At 48.2% G+C, this 25,064-nt stretch overlaps 1 protein-coding gene across 2 annotated transcripts in view; it reads right to left on the bottom strand.

The window, feature by feature from the left end:
* ttc17 (tetratricopeptide repeat domain 17) overlaps nt 1–24,764 on the bottom strand; it is a 147,724-nt gene extending 122,960 nt beyond the window's left edge. Inside the window, exon 1 of one of the 2 annotated variants that reach the window (XM_072466614.1) lies at nt 24,604–24,764. In XM_072466614.1, coding sequence (XP_072322715.1) covers nt 24,604–24,741 — 138 coding nt within the window. In that variant the 5' untranslated portion in view covers nt 24,742–24,764. The remainder of the gene's footprint in view (nt 1–24,603) is intronic. The other variant, XM_072466615.1, reaches the window with a different exon arrangement.
* Between the last annotated feature and the right edge of the window lie 300 nt (nt 24,765–25,064).

The raw sequence follows: 25,064 nt of genomic DNA, 5'->3' as shown, positions 1-25,064 counted from the left end.
GATCTGTTCCCTGTAAGAACACTATTCACGATGCCCTATGCTGCTCTAGTTCATGTATTTGCTTTGTTTGGCCCCTTGTTCCACACTGTAACCAATCACTGTTTGTCAATGTACCATTTGTCTATGTACTCTGTCGTCGATTATTCTTTTTTGTCTACTAAGCATGTACTGTGCACATTCCCTTGGCCGCAGAAGAATACTTTTTACTGTACTTCGGTCCATGTGACAAATCAAATCAAATACTGCGAGCCCTAGAGTATATTACACAAAACAATGTGATACCAGAGGAATTAGGTGTGGTTTTACTCCTCGAAGCATACTCGGGGTAATGGCCCAAATGATGCAATTAGCAACCAAGGGCTGATGTTCATTGAAAATGAAAATGAAATGAAAATCGCTTATTGTCACAAGTAGGCTTCAAATGAAGTTACTGTGAAAAGCCCCTAGTCGCCACATTCCGGCGCCTGTTCGGGGAGGTTGGTACGGGAATTGAACCGTGCTGCTGGCCTGCCTTGGTCTGCTTTCAAAGCCCGCGATTTAGCCATGTGCTAAACCAGCCCCTGCTGTCATCAAGTCATGCTGGCCGCAAGGGTGGGCAGGCTTCATAGCATTAGCACATTCTACAGTGCACCTGTGGCATCCAGAAACAAGAGCCGACAGCTGGCAGTTTGAAACTTTCTCAGCAACAGCAAAGCAGGATGCAAAGTGTTGGGAATGTCAACTATACTTAAATCATCCACATGAAAAAAAAGACATAACGTGGGTAGCAGGTGGTGCTGTGGTTAGCACTGCTGCCTCATGGTGCTGAGGACCCGGGCTCGATCCTGCCCTGGTTCACTGTCCTTGTGGGGTCAACACGTTCTCCCTGTGTCTGCGTGGGTCTCACACCCATAACCCAAAAAGGTGTGCAGGCAAGGTGAATTGGCCATGATAAATTGCCCCTTTATTGGAAAAAATGAATTGGGTACTCTAAATTTATTTTTAAAAACGTGGGATTATGAGAAAAACAAATATTAGGACAAAAAGTTTAAAACTAAAGTTAAATTAATTTCTAAGAGAATGAGACTCCAGCTTGTAAAATTTAGTTTTACAGTGCCAGAGAGGTTGTTCAGTAATTATGACTTGGTTTTCTCTTTAAAAATCCAGTCAATTGGACAAGGATAAATTTTCCACTGTTTTTTTTTATACAATGATTTTTTTTTACACCAAGCATAATGTTGAATATCTGAGATTTACATTGAACAAGTGATTTCTAAACATTGTATCTGTGAAGACTGCAACAGCGCACCCCGTGAGGAGCAGGCTATTGTTTTTTTTAAACAAACAATTTTATTGAGGTATTTTTTGGCATTGTAAACAGATAACAGAAATGTGCAAACATCAATATAAAACCAATACTTCAATCAAACCATACTGCACATGCCCGCTCCTTTCCCCTAGACACTACCCGTCTATTTATCCCTCCTACTCTACTCTAATCTCCCCTTCTCCACCCCCTCTTCCTCTCCCCGCCCCCCCGCTGACATTCACTCTCCCGCGAAGAAGTCGATGAATGGTTGCCACCTTCGGGCGAACCCCAGTACAGATCCCCTCAAGGCAAACTTAATTTTTTCCATACCCAGAAAATTTGACATGTCAGAAAGCCAAAGTTCGGTCCCTCCATGCCAGCAGTATTTGCCGCCGGGCTATTAGGGAAGCAAAGGCCAGAACATCCGCCTCTTTCTCCCCCTGGACTCCTGGGTCTTCCGAAACCCCAAATATTGCCACCCCTGGACTCATCACCACCCTTGTTTTCAGCACCCGGGACATGACTCCCGCAAATCCCTCCCAGTACCCCCTAAGCTTAGAGCATGCCCAAAACCTGTGAACATGGTTCGCTGGTCCTCCCGCGCATCTAGCGCACTTGTCCCCTACCCCAAAGAATTTACTCATCCGAGCTACCGTCATGGGGGCCCGGTGAACGACCTTAAATTGAATCAGGCCGAGCCTGGCACATGTTGCGGTTGAGTTTTTTAAAAAAAATGTTCATTCAAAGTTTTTCCAACAAACATTTTCAACCAATTAAACCCCCCCCTCCCCCGTAACAGAAAAGAAAAAGAGAAAGAACAGAACAAAACATAAACATATCAATCCAACATAATACTGAACTTGTACAATGGGTTCCTCCCGCACATATTGACTCGCCCATATGTTTATGTTTTTAGTGCCCCTAGGAAAATCCCCTTCCCCGCCCACCCATATACCCCCCCCTCCCTCCCTGGGTTGCTGCTGCTGCTGACCGACCTCCTTCTAACGCTCCGCGAGATAGTCTAGGAACGGTTGCCACCGCCTGAAGAACCCCTGCGCAAACCCTCTCAAGGCAAACTTTATCCTCTCCAGCTTGATGAACCCTGCCATGTCATTTATCCAGGCTTCCAGACTGGGGGGCTTTGCGTCTTTCCATAATATCAAGATCCTCCGCCGGGCTACCAGGGACGCAAAGGCCAGAATACCGGCCTCTTTCGCCTCCTGCACTCCCGGCTCGTCCGCCACCCCAAATAGTGCCAGCCCCCAACTTGGCTTGACCTAGACTTTCACCACCTTAGACGTAGTCCTCGCAAAACCCCTCCAGAACCCATCCAGTGCCGGGCACAACCAGAACATGTGGGCGTGATTCGACGGGCTTCCTGAGCACCTCCCACATCTGTCCTCCACCCCAAAGAACCTACTCAGCCTCGCCCCTGTCATATGCGCTCTGTGAATAACCTTAAACTGTATCAGGCTAAGCCTGGCACACGAGGAAGAGGAATTAACCCTACTCAGGGCATCAGCCCACAGACCCTCTTCAATCTCCTCCCCCAACTCCTCCTCCCATTTGCCCTTCAGCTCCTCTACCGAAGCCTCCTCCTCTTCTTTCATCTCCTGATATATCGCCGAAACCTTGCCTTCTCCGGCCCATACATCCGAAATCACCCTGTCCTGAATGCCCTGTTCCGGGAGCAACGGGAATTCCCTCACCTGCCGCCTCACAAACGCCCTCACCTGCATGTACCTGAACGCATTTCCCGGGGGTATCCCAAACTTCTCCTCCAGCTCCCCTAGGCTCGCAAACGTCCCATCTATAAACAGGCCCCCCATCCTTCTGATCCCTGCCCGATGCCAGCTCTGAAACGCCCCGTCCATCCTTCCTGGGACAAACCGATGGTTATCTCTGATCGGGGACCACACCGAGGCTCCCATCGCACCCCTGTGTCGTCTCCACTGCCCCCAGATCTTTAGCGTTGCCGCCACCACCGGACCCGTGGTGTACCTGGTCGGCGAGAGCGGCAGCGGTGCAGTCACCAGCGCCCTCAGGCTCGTTCCTTTGCAGGACGCCATCTCCAGCCTCTTCCATGCCGCCCCCTCTCCCTCTATTACTCACTTACGGATCATCGCCACGTTGGCTGCCCAATAGTAGCCACCCAGATTCTGACCCTACTACGCTCCAGAAACCCCCTCCCTACCCTCGGGGTCTTGTTTGCCCACACAAAACCCATGATGTTCCTACCTACCCGCTTAAAAAAGGCCTTGGTAATCATAATAGGAAGGCACTGGAACACAAAAAGAAACCTCGGGAGGACCATCATTTTAGTCGACTGTACCCTGCCCGCTAGCGAGAGTGGCAACACATCCCATCGTTTGAAGTCCTCCTCCATCTGCTCCACCAACCGCGTCAAATGAAGTTTGTGCAGGGCCCCCCAACTCCTAGCTACCTGGATCCCCAAGTACCGAAAGCTCCTTTCCACCCTCCTCAACGGTAGGTCATCTATCCCTCTTCCCTGGTCCCCTGGATGCACCACGAAGAGCTCACTTTTCCCTATATTGAGCTTATAGCCCGAGAAATCCCCAAACTCCCTTAGGATCTGCATGACCTCCACCATCCCCTCCACTCGATCTGCCACATACAGCAACAGGTCGTCCGCATACAGCGACACCCGATGCTCCTCTCCCCCTCGGAGCACCCCCCTCCATTTCTTGGACTCCATTAATGCCATGGCCAAAGGCTCAATTGCTAATGCAAACAACAGGGGGGACAGGAGGCACCCCTGCCTCGTCCCTCGATACAGCCGAAAATACTCCGACCTCCGCCGATTTGTAACCACACTCGCCACCGGGGCTCTATCTCGGAGCTGAACACAACTGATAAACCCCTCCCCAAACCCAAACCTCCGCAACAGTTCCCAGAGATACTCCCACTCCACTTGGTCAAAGGCCTTCTCCGCGTCCATAGCTGCTACTATCTCCGCCTCTCCCTCCACCGATGGCATCATAATCACGTTTAGGAGCCTCCGCACATTGGCGTTTAGCTGCCTGCCCTTTACAAATCCCGTCTGGTCCTCGTGAATCACCCCCGGGACACAGTCCTCAATCCTCGTTGCCAGCAACTTAGCATCCACATTAAGGAGCGAAATCGGCCTATACCACCCACATTGCAGTGGGTCCTTGTCCCGCTTCAGGATCAGAAAAATCAGCGCCCCGGACATTGTCGGGGGCAGGGTCCCCCCCCTCCCTTGCCTCATTGAAAGTCCTCACCAGCAACGGGGCTAACAGGTCCGCATACTTCCTGTAAAACTCAACCGGGAACCCATCTGGCCCCGGGGCCTTCCCCGCCTGCATGCTCCTCAGTCCTTTAATCAGCTCCTCCAACCCAATTGGTGCCCCCCAAACCAGCCACCTCCTGCTCCTCCACCCTCGGGAACCTCAGTTGATCCAGAAATCGTTGCATCCCCTCTTCCCCCGCTGGGGCCTGAGATCTGTACAGCTCCTCACAAAAGGCCTTAAATGCCTCATTTACTTTCACCGCACTCCGCACCGTAGTTCCCCTGCCATCCTTGACTCCACCTATCTCCCTCGCTGCCATCCTCTTCCGGAGCTAGTGTGCCAGCATCCGGCTCGCCTTCTCCCCATACTCGTACGTCACCCCCTGTGCTTTCCTCCACTGTGCCTCTGCCTTCCCTGTGGTCAGCAGGTCGAATTCCGTCTGGAGACTTCGCCGCTCCCTAAGTAGTTGCTCTTCAGGGGCCTCTGCATATCTCCTGTTCACCCTTAGGGTCTCCCCCACCAACCTCTCCCTTTCCCTGCCCTCTCTCTTCTCCGTGAGCCCTGATGGAGATTAACTCTCCCCTGACCACCGTCTTCAGCGCCTCCCATACTACCCCCACCTGCACCTCCCTGTTGTCGTTGGCCTCCAAATACCTTTCAATGCACCCCCGTACCCTCCCGCACACCTCCTCATCTACCAATAATCCCACATCCAGACGCCACAGCGGGCGTTGTTCCCTCTCCTCTCCCTACTCCAGCTCCAACCAGTGCGGGGCGTGGTCTGAGATGGCTATGGCCGAGTACTCCGTTCCCTCCACTTTCGTTTTCAGCGCCCTGCTCAAAACAAAAAAATCTATCCGGAAGTAGGCTTTGTGTACGTGGGGAAAAAAAAGAAAATTCCCTGGCCAGGGGCCTAGCAAATCTCCACGGATCTACTCCCCCCATAGAACATAGAACATAGAAAATACAGCACAGAACAGGCCCTTCGGCCCACGATGTTGTGCCGAACCTTTGTCCTAGATTAATCATAGATTATCATTGAATTTACAGTGCAGAAGGAGGCCATTCGGCCCTTTGAGTCTGCACCGGCTCTTGGAAAGAGCACCATACCCAAACTCAACACCTCCACCCAACACCAAGGGCAATTTGGACATTAAGGGCAATTTATCATTGGCCAATTCACCTAACCCGCACATCTTTGGACTGTGGGAGGAAACCGGAGCACCCGGAGGAAACCCACGCAGACACGGGGAGGACGTGCAGACTCCGCACAGACAGTGACCCAAGCCGGAATCGAACCTGGGACCATGGAGCTGTGAAGCAATTGCGCTATCCACAATGCTACCGTGCTGCCCTTAAGAACAAATAAATCTACACTATATCATTTTACCGTCATCCATGTACCTATCCAATAGCTGCTTGAAGGTCCCTAATGTTTCCGACTCAACTACTTCCACAGGCAGTGCATTCCATGCCCCCACTACTCTCTGGGTAAAGAACCTACCTCTGATATCCCTCCTATATCTTCCACCTTTCACCTTAAATTTATGTCCCCTTGTAATGGTGTGTTCCACCCGGGGAAAAAGTCTCTGACTGTCTACTCTATCTATTCCCCTGATCATCTTATAAACCTCTATCAAGTCGCCCCTCATCCTTCTCCGCTCTAATGAGAAAAGGCCTAGCACCCTCAACCTTTCCTCGTAAGACCTACTCTCCATTCCAGGCAACATCCTGGTAAATCTTCTTTGCACCTTTTCCAGAGCTTCCACATCCTTCCTAAAATGAGGCGACCAGAACTGTACACAGTACTCCAAATGTGGCCTTACCAAGGTTTTGTACAGCTGCATCATCACCTCACGGCTCTTAAATTCAATCCCTCTGTTAATGAACGCGAGCACACCATAGGCCTTCTTCACAGCTCTATCCACTTGAGTGGCAACTTTCAAAGATGTATGAACATAGACCCCAAGATCTCTCTGCTCCTCCACATTGCCAAGAACTCTACCGTTAACCCTATATTCCGCATTCATATTTGTCCTTCCAAAATGGACAACCTCACACTTTTCAGGGTTAAACTCCATCTGCCACTTCTCAGCCCAGCTCTGCATCCTATCTATGTCTCTTTGCAGCCGACAACAGCCCTCCTTACTATCCACAACTCCACCAATCTTCGTATCGTCTGCAAATTTACTGACCCACCCTTCAACTCCCTCATCCAAGTCATTAATGAAAATCACAAACAGCAGAGGACCCAGAACTGATCCCTGCGGTACGCCACTGGTAACTGGGATCCAGGCTGAATATTTGCCATCCACCACCACTCTCTGACTTCTATCGGTTAGCCAGTTCGTTATCCAACTGGCCAAATTTCCCACTATCCCATGCCTCCTTACTTTCTGCATAAGCCTACCATGGGGAACTTTATCAAATGCCTTACTAAAATCCATGTACACTACATCCACTGCTTTACCTTCATCCACATGCTTGGTCACCTCCTCAAAGAATTCAATAAGATTTGTAAGGCAAGACCTACCCCTCACAAATCCGTGCTGACTATCCCTAATCAAGCAGTGTCTTTCCAGATGCTCAGAAATCCTATCCTTCAGTACCCTTTCCATTACTTTGCCTACCACCGAAGTAAGACTAACTGGCCTGTAATTCCCAGGGTTATCCCTAGTTCCTTTTTTGAACAGGGGCACGACATTCGCCACTCTCCAATCCCCTGGTACCACCCCTGTTGACAGTGAGGACGAAAAGATCATTGCCAACGGCTCTGCAATTTCATCTCTTGCTTCCCATAGAATCCTTGGATATATCCCGTCAGGCCCGGGGGACTTGTCTATCCTCAAGTTTTTCAAAATGCCCAACACATCTTCCTTCCTGACAAGTATTTCCTCGAGCTTACCAATCTGTTTCACACTGTCCTCTCCAACAATATCGCCCCTCTCATTTGTAAATACAGAAGAAAAATACTCATTCAAGACCTCTCCTATCTCTTCAGACTCAATACACAATCTCCCGCTACTGTCCTTGATCGGACCTACCCTCGCTCTAGTCATTCTCATATTTTTCACATATGTGTAAAAGGCCTTGTGGTTTTCCTTGATCCTACCCGCCAAAGATTGTTCATGCCCTCTCTTAGCTCTCCTAATCCCTTTCTTCAGTTCCCTCCTGGCTATCTTGTATCCCTCCAATGCCCTGTCTGAACCTTGTTTCCTCAACCTTACATAAGTCACCTTTTTCCTTTTAACAAGACATTCAACCTCTCTTGTTAACCATGGTTCCCTCACTCGACCATCTCTTCCCTGCCTGACAGGGACATACATATCAAGGACACGTAGCACCTGTTCCTTGAACAAGTTCCACATTTCACTTGTGTCCTTCCCTGCCAGCCTATGTTCCCAACTTATGCACTTCAATTCTTGTCTGACAACATCGTATTTACCCTTCCCCCAATTGTAAACCTTGCCCTGTTGCACGTACCTATCCCTCTCCATTACTAAAGTGAAAGTCACAGAATTGTGGTCACTATCTCCAAAATGCTCCCCCACTAACAAATCTATCACTTGCCCAGGTTCATTACCCAGTACTAAATCCAATATTGCCCCTCCCCTGGTCGGACAATCTACAAACTGTGTTAGAAAAGCTTCCTGGACACACTGCACAAACACCACCCCATCCAAACTATTTGATCTAAAGAGTTTCCACTCAATATTTGGGAAGTTAAAGTCGCCCATGACTACTACCCCATGACTTCTGCACCTTTCCAAAATCTGTTTCCCAATCTGTTCCTCCACATCTCTGTTACTATTGGGGGGCCTATAGAAAACTCCTAACAAGGTGACTGCTCCTTTCCTATTTCTGACTTCAACCCATACTACCTCAATAGGGTGATACTCCTCGAACTGCCTTTCTGCAGCTGTTATACTATCTCTAATTAATAATGCCACCCCCCCCCCACCTCTTTTACCACCCTCCCTAATCTTATTGAAACATCTATAACCAGGGACCTCCAACAACCATTTCTGCCCCTCTTCTATCCAAGTTTCCGTGATGGCCACCACATCGTAGTCCCAAGTACCGATCCATGCCTTAAGTTCACCCACCTTATTCCTGATGCTTCTTGCGTTGAAGTATACACACTTCAACCCATCTCCGTGCCTGCAAATACTCTCCTTTGTCAGTGTTCCCTTCCCCATTGCCTCATTACATGCTTTGGCGTCCTGAATATCGGCTACCTTAGTTGCTGGACTACAAATCCGGTTCCCATTCCCCTGCCAAATTAGTTTAAACCCTCCCGAAGAGTACTAGCAAACCTCCCTCCCAGGATATTGGTGCCCCTCTGGTTCAGATGCAACCCGTCCTGCTTGTACAGGTCCCACCTTCCCCAGAATGCGCTCCAATTATCCAAATACCTGAAGCCCTCCCTCCTACACCATTCCTGCAGCCACGTGTTCAACTGCACTCTCTCCCTATTCCTAGCCTCGCTATCACGTGGCACCGGCAACAAACCAGAGATGACAACTCTGTCTGTCCTGGCTTTCAACTTCCAGCCTAACTCCCTAAACTTGTTTATTACCTCCACACCCCTTTTCCTACCTATGTCGTTGGTACCAATGTGCACCACGACTTCTGGCTGCTCCCCCTCCCCCTTAAGGATCCTGAAGACACGATCCGAGACATCCCTGGCCCTGGCACCCGGGAGGCAACATACCTTCCGGGAGTCTCGCTCGCGACCACAGAATCTCCTATCTATTCCCCTCACCATTGAATCTCCTACAACTATTGCTTTTCTATTCTCCCCCCTTCCCTTCTGAGCCCCAGAGCCAGACTCCGTGCCAGAGACCTGACCGCTAGGGCCTTCCCCCGGTAGGTCATCCCCCCCAACAGCATCCAAAACGGTATACTTGTTTTGAAGGGGAACGGCCACGAGGGATCCCTGCACTGTCTGCCTGTTTGTTTTTTTCCCCCTGACTGTAACCCAGCTATTCTTGTCCTGTACCTTGGGTGTGGTTACCTCCCTGTAACTCTTCTCAATCACCCCCTCTGCCTCCCGGATGATCTGAAGTTCATCCAGCTTCAGCTCCAGTTCCCTAACACGGTCTTTGAGGAGCTGAAGTTGGGTGCACTTCCCGCAGGTATAGTCAGTGGGGACACCGGTGGTATCCCTCACCACCCACATCCTACAGGAGGAGCATGTAACTGGCCTAGCCTCCATCCCCTCTTACCTTAAAGAATATAGCTGCTGTGTGGACTAACTAGATCTCCGCCCTTCGACTCTGCTCCCAGTCAGCTACACTTCCTGTAAACTCCTGGCTCTCTTCACACTCTTTGCGGAAATGTCGGAAACAAAATGAAAGGAGCACCTTACTCCCTCCTCACCTAACTCCCTCGGTCACCAAACTCTCACTATCGCACTCAAAAAGCACCAAATTCAGCACTCCCTCGGTCACCAAACTCTCACTATCGCACTCAAATGCACCAAATTCAGCACTCCCTCGGTCACCAAACTCTCACTATCGCACTCAAATGCACCAAATTCAGCACTCAGTGCAAACAAAGTCTGCACTGTAGGGGATCACTTTTATACTGTGAATCTAGCCTCTGAAAAACTGGCCTAATCCAATTAACTAATTAACAAGCTCCAGCTGCAAGTGCCTAGAAGTAGAAGCCTGTTTAAAGCTGATTGAAAATTCACCTTCTTCTAAACCAAACAGCAACTTTTAAGTTAATTAACTAAATAAAAGAAAGACTAAACTTTAGATAAAAATGAAGCCTTATACTCCCTCGGTCACCAAACTCTCACTATCGCACTCAAAAAGCACCAAATTCAGCACTCAGTGGTCCATCTGGTCCATAAACCCCCGAAGCACCTTGGCTGCAGCCGGCCTCTTCCCCGTCCTAGATCTGGAACGATCTAATGCTGGGTCCAACACCGTGTTGAAATCCCTCCCCATTATCAAGCTTCCTACCTCCAGGTCCACAATGCGCCCCAACATACGCTTCATAAATCCAGCATCGTCCCAGTTCGGCGTATACGTTTACCAATACCACCCACACCCCCTGCAGCCTACCACTCACCATCATGTATCAACCCCCATCGTCCACTACTATATTCTTGGCCTCAAACGACACCCGCTTCCCCACCAGTATTGGTTGCGGTTGAGTTTACCCTACTCAGAGCTTCCGCCCACAGCCCGTCCTCCCATTTGAGTTTCAGTTCCTCCGTCTGGGACTCTTCCCCCTTTATGAGCACCTTGTAGATATCCAAGACTCTACCCTCTCCTCCTCTAGAGACTATTCTGTCCTGGATCCCTATTGGCGGGAGGCGTGGGAAGGATGGGACCGGTCTGCGTACAAAGTCCCACATCAGTAAGTACCTAAAGTCATTTCCCCTTACCAGCCCAAATTTCTCCTCCAAGCCCCTCAAACTCGCAAAGCTCCCCTCCAGGAACATATCGCCCACCCTCCCCACCCCCGCCACGTTCGAAACCCTCCATCCATGTTCCTGGGGGCTAATCGTTGGTTATCACAAATTGGAGCCCAGACAGACGCACCCCCCCCCCACGCCTTCTCCACTGGCCCCATTTCCGCAGGGCTGCCCCTACTACCGGGCTGGTGGAGTACCTGGCCGGCGACAGCGGTAGGAGAGCCGTGACCAGGGCTGCCAAACTGGTGCCCCTGCACAAAGCCACCTCCACTCGCTCCCAGACAGACCCCGGACCCACCATCCACTTCCTTATCATGGCTATGTTAGCCGCCCAGTAGTAGTTGATCAGACTCGGCAATGCCAGTCCCCCCTCGCTGCGGCTCCTTTCAAGAATCACCTTCTTCACCCGTGAGGATTTTCCCGTGCAGACAAAGCTCATGATGATTCTGCCAGTGCTTTTGAAGAAGGACCGTGGGATAAAGATCGGGAGGCACTGGAAGATGAACAGAAATCTAGGGAGGATTGTCATCTTTACAGTCTGCACCCTCCCCGCCAGTGACAGCGGGAGTGCATCCCTTCTCCGAAACTCCCTCTTTATTTGTTCCACCACCCTCGTCAAATTTAACTGATGCAACCTGCCCCAGTCTCATGCCACCTGTATCCCCCAAGTACCAGAAGCTCCTCCACCAACCTAAATGGCAGCTTCTTCAGTCTATTCTCCTGGCCCCTTGCCTGCACCACAAACATCTCACTCTTGGCCATATTTAATTTGTACCCTGAAAACTGGCCGAACTTCCTCAATGTTTCCAGTATATTTTCCATCCCGGCCAGTATGTCCGACACGTACAGGAGCGGGTTGTCCGCATAGAGAGAGACCCAATGTTCCACCCCGCCCCCCCCCCACCCCTAGTCATTCCCTTCCACCCCTTCGCAGCTCTCAACGCCATCGCCAACGGCTCTATGGCCAGCGCGAACAGCAACAGGGAGAGTGGGCACCCGTCTGGTCCCGCAGTGTTGTCTGAAATAATCTGACATTATGCTGTTCGTCCTAACGCTAGCTTTTGGGGCCTGGTACAATAGTCTGACCCAATTAACCAGTCCCTCCACGAACCCAAACCGTCCAAGCACCTCCCACAAATAGCCCCACTCCGCCCGGTTGAAGGCCTTCTCAGTGTGCATTGCCACCACTACCTCCACCTCCACGCCCGTTGGAGGCATCATGATCACATTAAGCAATCTTCTCAAGTTAGCTGTCAGCTGCCTGCTTTTCACAAACCCTGTCGGATCGTCCCCAATCACCTCAGGTACGCAGTCCTCAATTCTAATCGCCAGGACCTTGGCCAGGAGCTTGGCATCCACATTGATCAGGGAGATTGGCCTGTATGACCCGCAGGATTCCGGGTCTTTGTCCCGCTTCGGTGTCAGCAAGATGGTGGCTTGCGACATCGTCGGTAGCAGGGTCCTTCTGTCCCTTGCCTTATTAAAAACCCTTGCCAGGGCCGGTCCCACTATTTCCGACAACTTCTTGTAAAACTCTCCTGGGTCCCGGGACTTTCCCAGAGTGCATGGCCTTTAGGCCCCCCCAATACCTCCTCCGCTCTAATCGGGGCCCCCAGCCCGTCCACTAGTCCCCTGCCTACCTTTGGGAAGGTTAGTCCATCCAGGAACCTTTTCATCTCCTCCGGCTCTTCCGGGGGTTCTGAAGTGTGCAGCTTACTATGGTAGTCCTAAAATACCTTATTCAGTCCTGCCGGGTCCTCCACTCTGCTCCCCTCCCCATCAACCACTCTACTTATTTCCCTGGCCGCCTCCCTCTTTCTCAGTTACTGCGCTAGCAATCTACTGGCCTTCTCCCCATGCTCTTCCACCACTCCCCTCGCCTTCCTAAGTTGTTCCACGGCCCTACTCGTGGATAGCACCCCCAGTACCGCCTGCAATCTCCGTTTCTCCCTGAGTAGGTCCTCCCCCGGGGACGCTGCATGCTCCTCGTCTATCCGGTGAATTTCCCTAATCAATCTTTCCATTTCTGCTCTGTCCGCCCTGACCCTGAGCCCCAATTGAGATCAGCTTCCCCCTCACTACTGCCTTCAGCGCCTCCCACAGGGTCGCTGCTGAAACCTCCCCCGTATCGTTCACCTGCAAGTAATTTTGCATACACTTCCGAAGTCTCTCACATATCCCCTCCTCCGACAACAGTCCTATGTCTAACCTCCATTGCGGGCGTTGGTAATTCCCCCCCCCCGCCCGACCTGCAGGTCCAGTCAGTGCGGGGCATGGTCCGAGATAGTGATTGCCGATTACTGCGTATTCTTTACCTGCCTTACACAGTCCCTGCTCACGATAAAAAAAATCAATCCTAGAATATACTTTATGAACATGCGAATAAAACGAGTAGCCACTTCCCGTCGGCTGTCTGGCTCTCCATGGGTCCACAGCCCCCATTTGCTCCATAAATCCTTTCAGCTCCCTTGCCATTGCTGGGAGTCTGCCCGTTCTGGGACATGACCGGTCCAGCCCCGGGTCAAGGAACGTATTAAAGTCCCCCCCCGTCCCCCCCCCCCATTATCAACTTACGCGAGTCTAGGTCCGGGATCTTCCCCAGCACTCTTTTGATAAAGTCAACATCATCGCAGTTCGGCGCATGTATGTTCACCAGCACCACTCTACCACTCTTCTCTCCACCCCCCCCACAGTAACATCCTCCGATAACTCCACCCCTGCCATTCACTGGCTGTATTCTCCCCCCCCACCTGACTCCCTTGACTAGCCAGTCTGCTAGCCCGGTGACTCATCACTCCGGCACCCCCTTGTCTCACTTCCATTGTTTCCCCGACCTCATCTCCCCACTCCCCAGCACACCATCCCCCACTCCGACCCACTGGAGCAGTCTCACTAAGATGGGAAAGATCAAACAAGATGTAAACATCAAACAGCAACGCGAGGCTGCTCCAAGTACAAGACAGTTCCAGCTGTGTGCACAGAAAGGTGTTAACCCACGTCCCTTTCTGAGCACCAAAGAAAACCTAATGTATATATAAACACCGCAATAACCCAGTACCCGTACATCCCCCATCCAAAACAAACATACAAACCATAGACATAAATTAAACAAAAGCCCCCAACCAACATCTTTAATCCCCATTGCTGACCGGCCACCCTTTTGTTACAATACAGGCTCCAACGCACTCAGAGAGCCCAACAGAAGGTACCCACCACAACAGAAGAGAAAAAAAAACAGAAAAAAGGAAAAAGACCATTCGAGAAGGGGGGGGAAGAGGAGATACCTTCCCCCCCCCCCCACAGGCAAAAACTGCCCACATAAAATACACCACAAGGCACCTTTAAAGCAGTAAACAGTCGACCTGCAGTCCAGGCACAGTAGGCGTCCCTTCAACCAGTAATTCACGAACCCTAGCTTGCGTCCGTGGGTCCTTTTTTCGAGACCAGCCCCTGATCCCTCACAAAGTCCATCGCTTCTTCGGGCTCGGAGAAGTAGTGGTGTTGGCCCTGATGCGTAACCCAAAGACGGGCCTCGAAGAGCAGACCAAACTTCACGTGCTTTTTGAACAACACCTCCTTAACTTGTTTAAAGGCTGCACGCCGCCTGGCCACCTCCTGGCTTACGTCCTGATAAATGCGAAGGACACTGTTATTCCACGTGCTGCTCTTAGCACTGTCTGCCCACTGCAGCACCCGCTCCTTCTCCACAAACCTATGGAACCTAATCACCATCGGACGGGAGGGCCCCCCCCGGAGGCACCTGTCTCGCCTGTACTCTGTGTGCCCCCTCCAGCTCCGGCGGTCGCGGACAGGCTTCAGCCCCCATCAGCTGCATCAACAGGTCCGCCACGAACGCTGTGGCATCAACTCCCTCCGCCCCCTCCGGGAGGCCGATGATCCTCAGATTTTGTCTACGGGCTCTATTTTCCAGCTCCTCTACTCTGTCCAGCAGTCTTCTCTGTCTCTCCTTCAACCCGTCGACTTCTGGCGCAGCAATCGTCTGCGCGTCCACCTGCTCCTCCACCGCCTCCCCCAGCTCCTTAACTTTTTCGTCCCGGGCACCCAGTCTCTGGTTCAGCTGATCCAATGCCTTCTGAAGTGGGTCCACGTTATCCCGCTTCAACGACTCAAAACTGCTCTTTACCCCCGTGGCCGTCCTTTCACAGCCCCGCAAAACCGGGGAACCAGGTCCTCAAATCCCGCCGGAGTGAGCGCCCCCGAATGTGCAGCTCACTCGCTCATTGCCGCCACCGGAAGTTCAGGAGCAGGCTATTGTTGACAGCAACTTTGGATTTTGCATTTAACTGCATGTGTGAATGCCAAAAGTTGTGGTCAGCGTTATACAATAACAAGAGTGACAGCCTCACCCCATTATGACTACCCAAAATTCCAAGCCATGGTCTTTTTACACCAATCAAGTCCCCATGGTTGAGGTTATTCTGCATCTTTTAAAGCAAAACAGTGGCCACATGGGCTTTCCTGTACTGAAATTCTTAAATCCGTAAGAACAAAAATAAATGCTGGAAGCTTCTAGTTAAGATATTTTTTAATATTCTGGAGCCGCCTGCTCCAGTGGGTTGTTTAATTGTCCGCCACCATTCCTTTGGCTTAGTATCTTAGCATGTGAGTCCAAATTTTTTTTATTTTTTTTTGAGAGCTTATTAGTTCTCCATTCCTATTTGTCCAATGCACCTTTGTCTGATTTAGAACAATTTGACTTTCTCTTGGGATTCTGTCAGTGTGTCAGTTCAGGTAGCTGCTTGGTAATGAGTTGAGGGGAATGCTTTTTCGAAAGAGAGTTTCAGGATTTTGACGTAGCGACAGTGAAGAAACTGCAATTAGTTCCATGTCGGGGTGGTGAGTGGCTTGGAGAGGAACTTGCAGGTGCTCCCCTGTGGCTGCTGCTCTTGAATATTGGTTTGGAAAGTGCTGTCTGAGAAGCCTTGGTGGGTTCCTGCAGTGCATCTTATAGATCAGTGTTTTTCAAACCTTTTGGCCCGGGACCTGTTTTTACAACCGGCTTCACAGCCACGCCCTTTGTGACCCACAATTTTCTCTTTAATGTGACAGGTGAGCCTGCTTGGTTCTCATGATCTCACTCTAATCAGGTTCACAGTCGGAGAGGACTATGTACATATCGGGTGCTGAGTTCAGCCAATTCCTTTGTGCTATCTTCGTTTTTATGAGGGGGGAAATTCAACCTCTCGCATGTAGGTTGTTGTGAAGGGCAAAAGCAGCAAAATACTTGTTTTCTCAGCACTGGATACTCCTCGGATATGCTACTCCAGAATGCTGACAGCTCCATTGACTTGTGGCGTGTTTTTAACGTGCTGTCACAGGTGAGGCGCAGAAGTTCAGTTTCTCCACTTGGAGTCAGCTGCAAGTTAATAATTGACTCTGGGGTCTCAAATTCAAAGGGATTTTTCACCCACTGCTTCTCTCTCTCAATTGGAAACTTTTTCTCTGGAAAGTAGCAACAAAAACTGTTGATCAGCGCACCCAAATGCAACTGAATAAGGCTTGCCAGTCTATTGACAGTTCCCTTAATAACACTGTTTTCTTCAATGTGTCGTAGCAGTGGGGGAAACGTGGAGTAACTTTGGCTTTCTCCTTGCACTTGCCAAACTTTCAATGACTTTTGGAAAGCATCGATTTGTTCACAGTGCCGAAAGCAATCATCATCCTTCCGTTGCAATTTGAGGTTCAGTTCATTTAGAATTGAAAAGATGTTTGCAAGGTAAGACATAGTTAGCATCCAGATTTCATCAGCAAATGAATCAGCCAGAGGAAAGTGTGGATTTGATACCTCGGTTCAGAAATCTGACAACCATCCGACCCCATGGCAGCCATTGTACTTGTGTGTAGAACAACAGATGTGTGCGCTCAGCCCTCCTATCAGAGCACAATGCCTCAAAAAGCCTGGTATTGAATGCGCTGCGTTTAATGAAATTCACATCTTTCACAATTCCTTTCAAAACCACTTCAAGATCTCTTGGAATTCCACTCACTGTCTTGACCAGCTGCCCCCTTAATCCTTATTATAACTTCGCTGTTTTTCCCAGTCATGTTGGCTGTTCTGTCGCTTGTGATTCCTCTGCAATGAACCCAGTCAAGCCTGCACTTTGCAACCACGTAACTATTCAATGCTTCATAAATCTCTGCACCAGTCGTGTTTGTTGGTAATGTCAGGCAGCACAGCAAATCCTCAACAAATTAATTGTGCCAAACATACCTAACATAAACTAAAAAGGTTGCACAATCTGAAACGTCTGTACTTTCATATAGTTGTTTTGAGAACTTCTGTGCTGATTTTAAATGAAAAATAAGCTACCTTCTAAATTCTCAGCAATATCACAAATTCGGGGAGCCACTGTGTTATCACTAGTTAGATGCTTTTCAGCTAACCTTTCATCTAGGACTATATGAACTATGTCTATTGTCGCAGGGAGAATTAATCTCTGCTATAGTATGGGGCATTTTCTCTTTAGCTACATGGCAAGCTACCATGTACAAGGCTAATAATTGCACCTTGTTATTCAATGTAACATTTCTGATAAGCACTTGAGAAAATTAAAATTGCCTTGAGGGGCTCATTGAGGTTGGGGGGGGGGGGGGGAAAGAGAGGAGGAGGAGGCATGAGAGAGGCGAACCAACAGTGGGGTGGCTGGGAAGGTGGCAATGTCTGTGTAAGTCATGTTGGCTGGGGTTTGTGGGTTATATTGTTGTGTTTTTGTTGAAATTTGATGTTGAAAATTGTAAAAATTATAAATTCCTCAATAAATTATTTTCTTTAAGAAATCCTAAATTTATACACAAAATAAATCTTTTGGATACTACAATAGCCTCCAAAGGCAACCGATAATACTGCTTTTAGATTTTACACAAATATTTTGCAAGGTGCTACTGTTTTTATTCTCGCTTATCAAAATGCTTTCATACAATTAGGTTAGGGAGTGGCATGGCTTTAGTTAAGATTATGAAGATATGCATTACTTTCCAGATTAAGAAGTGAAGTTATGTAATGCTATGTAAATATTGGTAGTTCAATTAAATACACTAAAACATTCATTCTCAATTTTTTTTCTATTGTAAAAGGATGTGGGCTAATTCACTTTTGCCTTTCCTGTAAATAAGAAACTACGGTTATATTGGTTAGAAAGCTCAAATCGCTGGTATTGCAGATAACCACATTTATGTACTGAACAATATTTATCAGATTTGACAGTGGTTTTAAAAATCAATCACTGTATTGAAATCAGGACAGGATTTCATCGGATGGGATAAAAGCAAATTATTGCCGATGCTGGAATCGGAAAGAAAAACAGAAAATGCTGGAAAAATGATAGCAGGTCCGACAGCATCGCTGAAGAGAGAGGGAGCTCTGACGAAGAGCCATCCAGACCCCAAACCTTAGCTCTATTCTCTCTTTACAGATGCTGTCGGGCCTGCTGCGATTTTACAGCATTTTTCTTTGTGTTTCATAGGATAGGATCTGGAGACTGTAGGTGCCAGCAGAGGTTATAACACTTTGCATGACTTTTGCATATATTCATTTAACGTACAACCTGGTCACGTAAAGCTCTTATTTTTATCTCACTTGTTATATCTTTTCTGACTAACTATTTATAAAATGTAATTCATAACATTCCAAACTATTAATTTAATATAAATCAACTGCATATCAGAACTGTGAGTGCCATGCCTAAACTTTAAAGAATCACTCATTGGAAGAGGGCCCCCCCCCCCTTCAGTGCAGTGATGGTGGCATAGTAGTAACGTCATTGGACTCCGGGCCCAGGCCCACACTAATGCTCTGGGGACACGGGTTCAATCCCCAAGGCAGCTGGTGGAATTTAAATTCAATTAATTAATCTGGAATTAAAGTGAGTCTCGGTAACAGGGACCATAATCGTGTATATTAAAAAAACATCAGGTTCATTCATGCCCTTCAGGGAAGGAAAAGTGCCATCCTTACCTGACCTGCATGTGACTCCAGACCGGTCAGCAACTCGGGTCAAAGGGCAATTAGGGATGGGCAACAAATGCTGGCCTTGCCAGCGACGCCCACATCCCAAAGAATTTTTAAAAATCATGTCTTACAGTTAAACTTAAATAGACGCGCGTTGCAAATATGCAGTGCACATTTTCTGAAAGTAATCAGAATTCACTCGTTAAATAAAAGAGGCTGAAAAACATGTATAATTTGGTTAATTGTGGAAATCTTTCCTGTCGCGGGCCGGATTGGAGGAGGGTAAAACTTAAATCTATGAAAGACTGCTGGCAGAAGGCGGGGCCTCACTCGAATGCATTACGGTGAAATGGAGGAGCTAGGAGCTGAAGTGGAGGAGGGGGTGTGGTGTGAGGCCTTATGGAGAGTGAATGCCACGTCATCATGTGCGAAGCTCGGGCTCAGACAACTGAAGGTGGTACATAGGGCACACTTAACGAGGGCAAGAATGAGTCAGGTATTTGAGGGGGTAGAAGAGAAGTACGAGTGGTGAGGGAGGGGCCCAGCGAATCATGGATGTATGTTCTGGGCATGTCTTAAGCTATGAACTCTTAGTGCTCTTTTTTCAGCACCACGTTGGTGATCTCAGGGAGGGAGCTGGGGCCGGGTCCCCTAGATGCCATATTTGGGGCGTCAGAACTGTCGGGAGTTGCAGATGTTTTAGCCTTCGCCTCACTGATTGCTCGTAGGCGGGTTCTGCTGGAGTGGAGGTCAGCTTGTCCACCCAGTGCCAGTGTGGGGCTGGGGGACCTCCTAGAATGTTTGTATTTGGGAAAAGTTAAATACATACTGAAGGGATTGAATGGGAAACTTGATAAGATGCCAACTGTGTGTTATGTACTTTAAAGAGCTAATCACTGTCAGCTGCGGGAGGCTGTTCTTGGTTTTGAGTTATGTTTTTGTATTTGTACATGAATTTAAAAATGTTCAATTCAAATATTTACAAAAAAAGTTGAAATCTCACAATGAAAGATGACTGTAAGAAAAGATCTGTAGTAGCATACAAAGGAAACCAATCTAGTAACATGGCGATCATGCAAAATGATTTTCTAAAATCAACCCATTCATCAGCTTTGATTGAGGTCAAAAACATGCAGTTTAAACTTTGCAGATATAGACGAAAGATTTTGGATTTCTTCCAACTTCAAACAGTCCTCAACAGTTTAATATACTGGGCAATTGTTAATAAGGACCAGAAAGAACAGGCAAAAAAAGTCAATTTCAGCTGTATTGCCTGCATGGTAATGGGGCAAAACAGATGGCTCACCAATTTTAGAATACAGTCGATTTTGATTTCACTGTGGAATGAAAAGGTGATTCCACAACGCAGTGATTCACTGCTGCAGGTTATTACCGCCCGAGCAATCAAGGTGCAAATTACCCCTGTAGCGCTCAAGTTATAGCCAAGGCACACACTTTACTTTTGAGTTTGCAAGGTCATCAGTCAATCACAGATCATAAAGCTGTTATCCTACAGCCAATATTATGGCGGCACAGTGGCTAGCACAGTTGCTTCACAGCTCCAGGCTCCCAGGTTTGATTCCTGGCTTGGGTCACTGTCTGTGCAGAGTCTGCACGTTCTCCCCGTGTCTGCGTGGGTTTCCTCCGGGGGCTCTGGTTTCCTCCCACAGTCCAAAGATGAGCAGGTTAGATGGATTGGCCATTCTAAATTGCCCCTTAGTGTCCATAAAAAGGTTAGGTGGGGTTGCGGGGATAGGGTGGAGGTGCGGGGTGGAGGTGTGGACCATTTCCAAGGGTTGATGCAGACTCGATGGGCCAAATGGCCTACTTCTGCACTGTAAATTCTATGTCTATTAGAAAAGAGACCATGTTAGCGAGAAAATAATATACATATTAATAAAAAGATGTTCCAGGTTAAAAGCAGCACATGGGGAGTGGAAAACCGGTCGGCAAAGGGTTAAATTGTTGGATCAAACAGAAACCTTAAGAAAACCTGCACTCAGGATAATTTAATCATCTTACAGGACATTATAATAATAATGGGGAACCCACGTCACAGGACTATGGCCCCAACTTGTCTGCAGGAGATTCATTGTTCTACCCAGAGCAGGGAATACAAACCCATTAACGCCTCATCAAGGACTAACGGCATTATTTCAGGTTAAGGGGAACATTCTGGACATGATCTGGTAACTTGTAAAACCCACTGTATGAATAAATCGGGTTCCCATTAATGGGCTCTGGAAACATCTCTTATCGATACCTACTGATCAGATTGTATTGTGTGAAATTGATCGATGACGTCAATGCTTATCTGAAACTGTGAACGAACTTAAAATATATATGCATGAAATCCCTGTAAAAATCAGAACAAACTCGCGCGAGCTGAAGGCAGCAGCAGCTTCTGGTTCTCCTGTTGTGCACACAGCCATTTTTCGAATAAACAAAAGTCTGAAGACTCGCACATCCAGACATAGGAACAGCTTCTTCCCCACAGCTACAAGACTCCTCAACGATCCCGCCCCCCTCGGACTGATCTGTTCCCTGTAAGAACACTATTCACGACGCCCTATGCTGCTCTTGCTCATGTATTTGCTTTGTTTGGCCCCTTGTTCCGCATTGTAACCAATCACTGTTTGTCGATGTACCATTTGTCAATGTTCTCTGTTGATTATTCTTGTGTCTACTATGTACGTACGTACGTTCCTCAGCCGCAGAAAAATACTTTTCACTGTACTTCGGTACATGTGACAATAAATCAAATAAAAAATAAATCAAATCAAATTTTAAAAAGTTTTACCAACACCACGCGGTCGCAAATGGACTCTGAGCATTTCTTCCCTCCAACAGACCAACCGGAAGGTGCTCCCTTTTGTACCATCAATTCCAATAAAAGGAGACTCTATGAAGTTTTTAAATTGATGAAGATTTCCCACAACAATAACAGGCTTCATTTTTCAGCATGCAGAACCGATGAATTTATCACCAACCCAAGATATTTTCCACATCAACAGGGGCAGAAATGTCTGAAAATGCTCTATGTCAATCAGATTGGAGTAATTGCACATGTTCAAAATTACGGTGTAACTCAACAGTTCATAAAAATGCTGAAGAAATTTACTTTAAGAAAAAGACAATCGTATTGAAAAATGGACCAAAAACTACTCTGCTACTTTTATGCTGCTCCATGATCTAAATGTACTAAAACATTCTTCTGTTCTACATCACTTCTCCACAGAAAAGCATTGGGAATTAAACTGAAATTCTTCAACACACTTTGCAGCTGTTAAATCTGTACTTGTAACTCTGAGGTCAGTTGGTTACAATAAAGCCAAATACTTCATTATTAAAGCATCAAATGAGTTATAAGACATCCACGCATGACATTTCATTGTAATCACTACCAGCAACATCCACCCTCACACAAATACAAACATTTGTGGGACATGCACTTTATCTGATTTACACACACAAAAGCAATCATTTTAACAATACAACCATCAATTAGGTCAAGGTAAGTCCACACAATGCTTTAATACTTCAGCTAAAATATATAAAAAGTATAAGGCATAAATAGTGAAAGAAAAGTTAAAAGGATTTTTACTTCAGTCATTTATTCAGCATGTTGTGTACATGTTTGTAAAGTCAATTTAATACAGTTAAGGCTACCATGTATTACTATGGATATTTTGGCCACATAAATGCATGGAAGCACCTCCTGCTGAACAAACTATACACAACTGCAGCATTTCATTTTCTTTTTAAACCAACAACGTTTGGCAGGAAAGTTGGTGAGTGTTACACAGTGTATGCATAATGAAAGTTGAGAGCTATGATTTCATCATGGTTTTTTGAAAGCAGGAACACAAACATTTCTGATCGCCAGTAACCAAAGGTTCAGCCATTGTCTAGAGGACAACTCAAGTCAAAAAATGTGCGCCCTTTTCACCCATCCAGTGTATGTTAACAAGCGTGAATTGCTGATTTTAGCATAAACCACTGAAAAACCAAGGAAACGGGGATTGCACGGTTTCAAACAAATAGTCGCTTGGTAGTTCAAAGCTTGAGCTTCAAACAATCACATTTCAAGCTCCAATATAACAAGTCAATTTGACGCACCAACAAGATGTTGCTCGCTTTATTCGTTATATTGGTTTGTTACATTGCTCGTTTCAGTACTGCCCGAAAGAGCAAGTGCGCGCACCAAGAATGATTATTGGAGAGGTGAGACAGCCATCCCTCCTTTTAAAAATTAAACTAAACACAAATACATAAGTCTTTTAACAAAGCAGCTCATCCTAAGTGTACATAAATAAATCACTCAAAATAAGAACATTATTTCCAAGGATGACTGAACTCCCTGCCAGAGCCACAAGAACAATGGATGCAATCTCGCAGTCTGGGACTGGATTAACCTTACAGAACCTGAAAAGAGTTCACCAGCAGTGATGTCACTCTTCCTGCCGCAACCTTGAAAAAGGGAGGGAAGAGAATAGACACCCTCACCAGAGAGAAGGTTGGGTTTTAATTCTGATTGGTATAGAAACTAGTCCAAATGCTGAAGCTCCGAAGTCATTTCTCCAAAACTAAAAACCCTGCTATACATTTGGTACCCCCCTGGGTCTGCTATAGGAGCTACATCAAAGCTCTGGAATAATTCCACCAAAGACAACTGATGTCTATCGTCAGAATTTGACAGAAGGACAAAATTCACAAACAAGGTCCTTCAACGTGCTGGGCTGAACAGCATGGACACCATCTTCCGAAAGTTAAAACTTAGCTGGACAAGCTATGCTTCATTACAGAATCTTCAAACAGATCTATGGTGAACTGTTCCAGGACAAATAACATGAAGGTGGTGAGTACATAGTAAAGACATAATAGGAAAAAGCCCTGCACCACAGCCAACCAAAGCATGCGGAGGCAATCGCTAAATTTAATTTCGCACATTTTGAGAACCATCGACACTAAACTCTGTTTTTTAAATGATCGTATGAATTGGGCGTCGCTGGCTAGGATATATTTATTACTCACCTAATTTCCATTGAGAAAATGGTGGTGAGCCACCTTGAACTGCTGCAGTCCATTTGGTGTAGGCATAGCCACAGTGCTGTTCGGAAGTGAGTTCCAGGGTTCTGATCCAGCGACAGTGATGGAACGGCGACATGGTTCCAAGTCAGGATGTGTGTGGTTTGGAAGGGGAACTTGCAGGTGGTGGTGTCCCCATGTGTCTGTTGCCCTTGTCCTTCTCGGTGGCCGATGTCGCGGGTTGGGAAGGTGCTGGCGAAGAAGCCTCAGCGAGTCACATCCCAACACCCAGAAGTGAGTGGCACAGCTTCATCAGCTCCCCCCAAGTGCAGGGCCTAAGGAAGACTATGAGTCACTTGCAACTTGGGCACACTGGAATAACTCCCAGAGAGATGAGGAGGACAGGACAGATGACATTGCAAACCGACCACCCCACCCCACCCCATCTCAAGGACTGGTCGATCAGCAGCTCAGCCAGGGTCAGATCGAGAGAGAGACACGCCGGGGGGGGGGGGGGGGGGGGCGACACTCATCCTCTCCCTCCCCACTTCACCCACCTCCTATCATCCCTCCTTCAGTCTCCCGCCCTCTCTCCGCTCCGGCATTCTCCTCCTACCTGCTGCTGAATCTTGCCGTCCTCGGTGACAATCCAGTGCGTTGTGCCCAGTGAGCTCCTCAGGGCGCTCAGGAGGACGGCCAGCAGCAGCCGGCAGTGACCCTGACCGCCGGCTTCGCCCTGGTTCCGCGCCGCCATCTTCAATCATCACCCCCACCCCCTCCCTGCCAACCGGCCGGAAGCACGTGACCGCGCCGGAAACCTCGCCATCTTTCTGCGGGGCAGAACCCAGCCGCGGAGCCTCACTGCCCCTCACTGCGCGGGTCACTCACGGCCCATCACTACCCGGGTCACTCACTATTCCGGGTCACTCACTGCCCCCTCACTATCCCGGTCACTCACAGCCCCCCCCTCACTATCCCGGGTCACTCACAGCCCCCCCCCCCCACTATCCCGGGTCACTCACAGCCCCCCCCCCCTCACTATCCCGGGTCACTCACAGCCCCCCCCCCTCACTATCC

This window comes from Scyliorhinus torazame, chromosome 10 (genome assembly GCF_047496885.1).
Source record: "Scyliorhinus torazame isolate Kashiwa2021f chromosome 10, sScyTor2.1, whole genome shotgun sequence".
Classification (NCBI taxonomy): Eukaryota; Metazoa; Chordata; class Chondrichthyes; order Carcharhiniformes; family Scyliorhinidae; genus Scyliorhinus; species Scyliorhinus torazame.
Note: the sequence above shows the minus strand (reverse complement) of the source record. Positions and strands in the feature narration are given on the sequence as shown.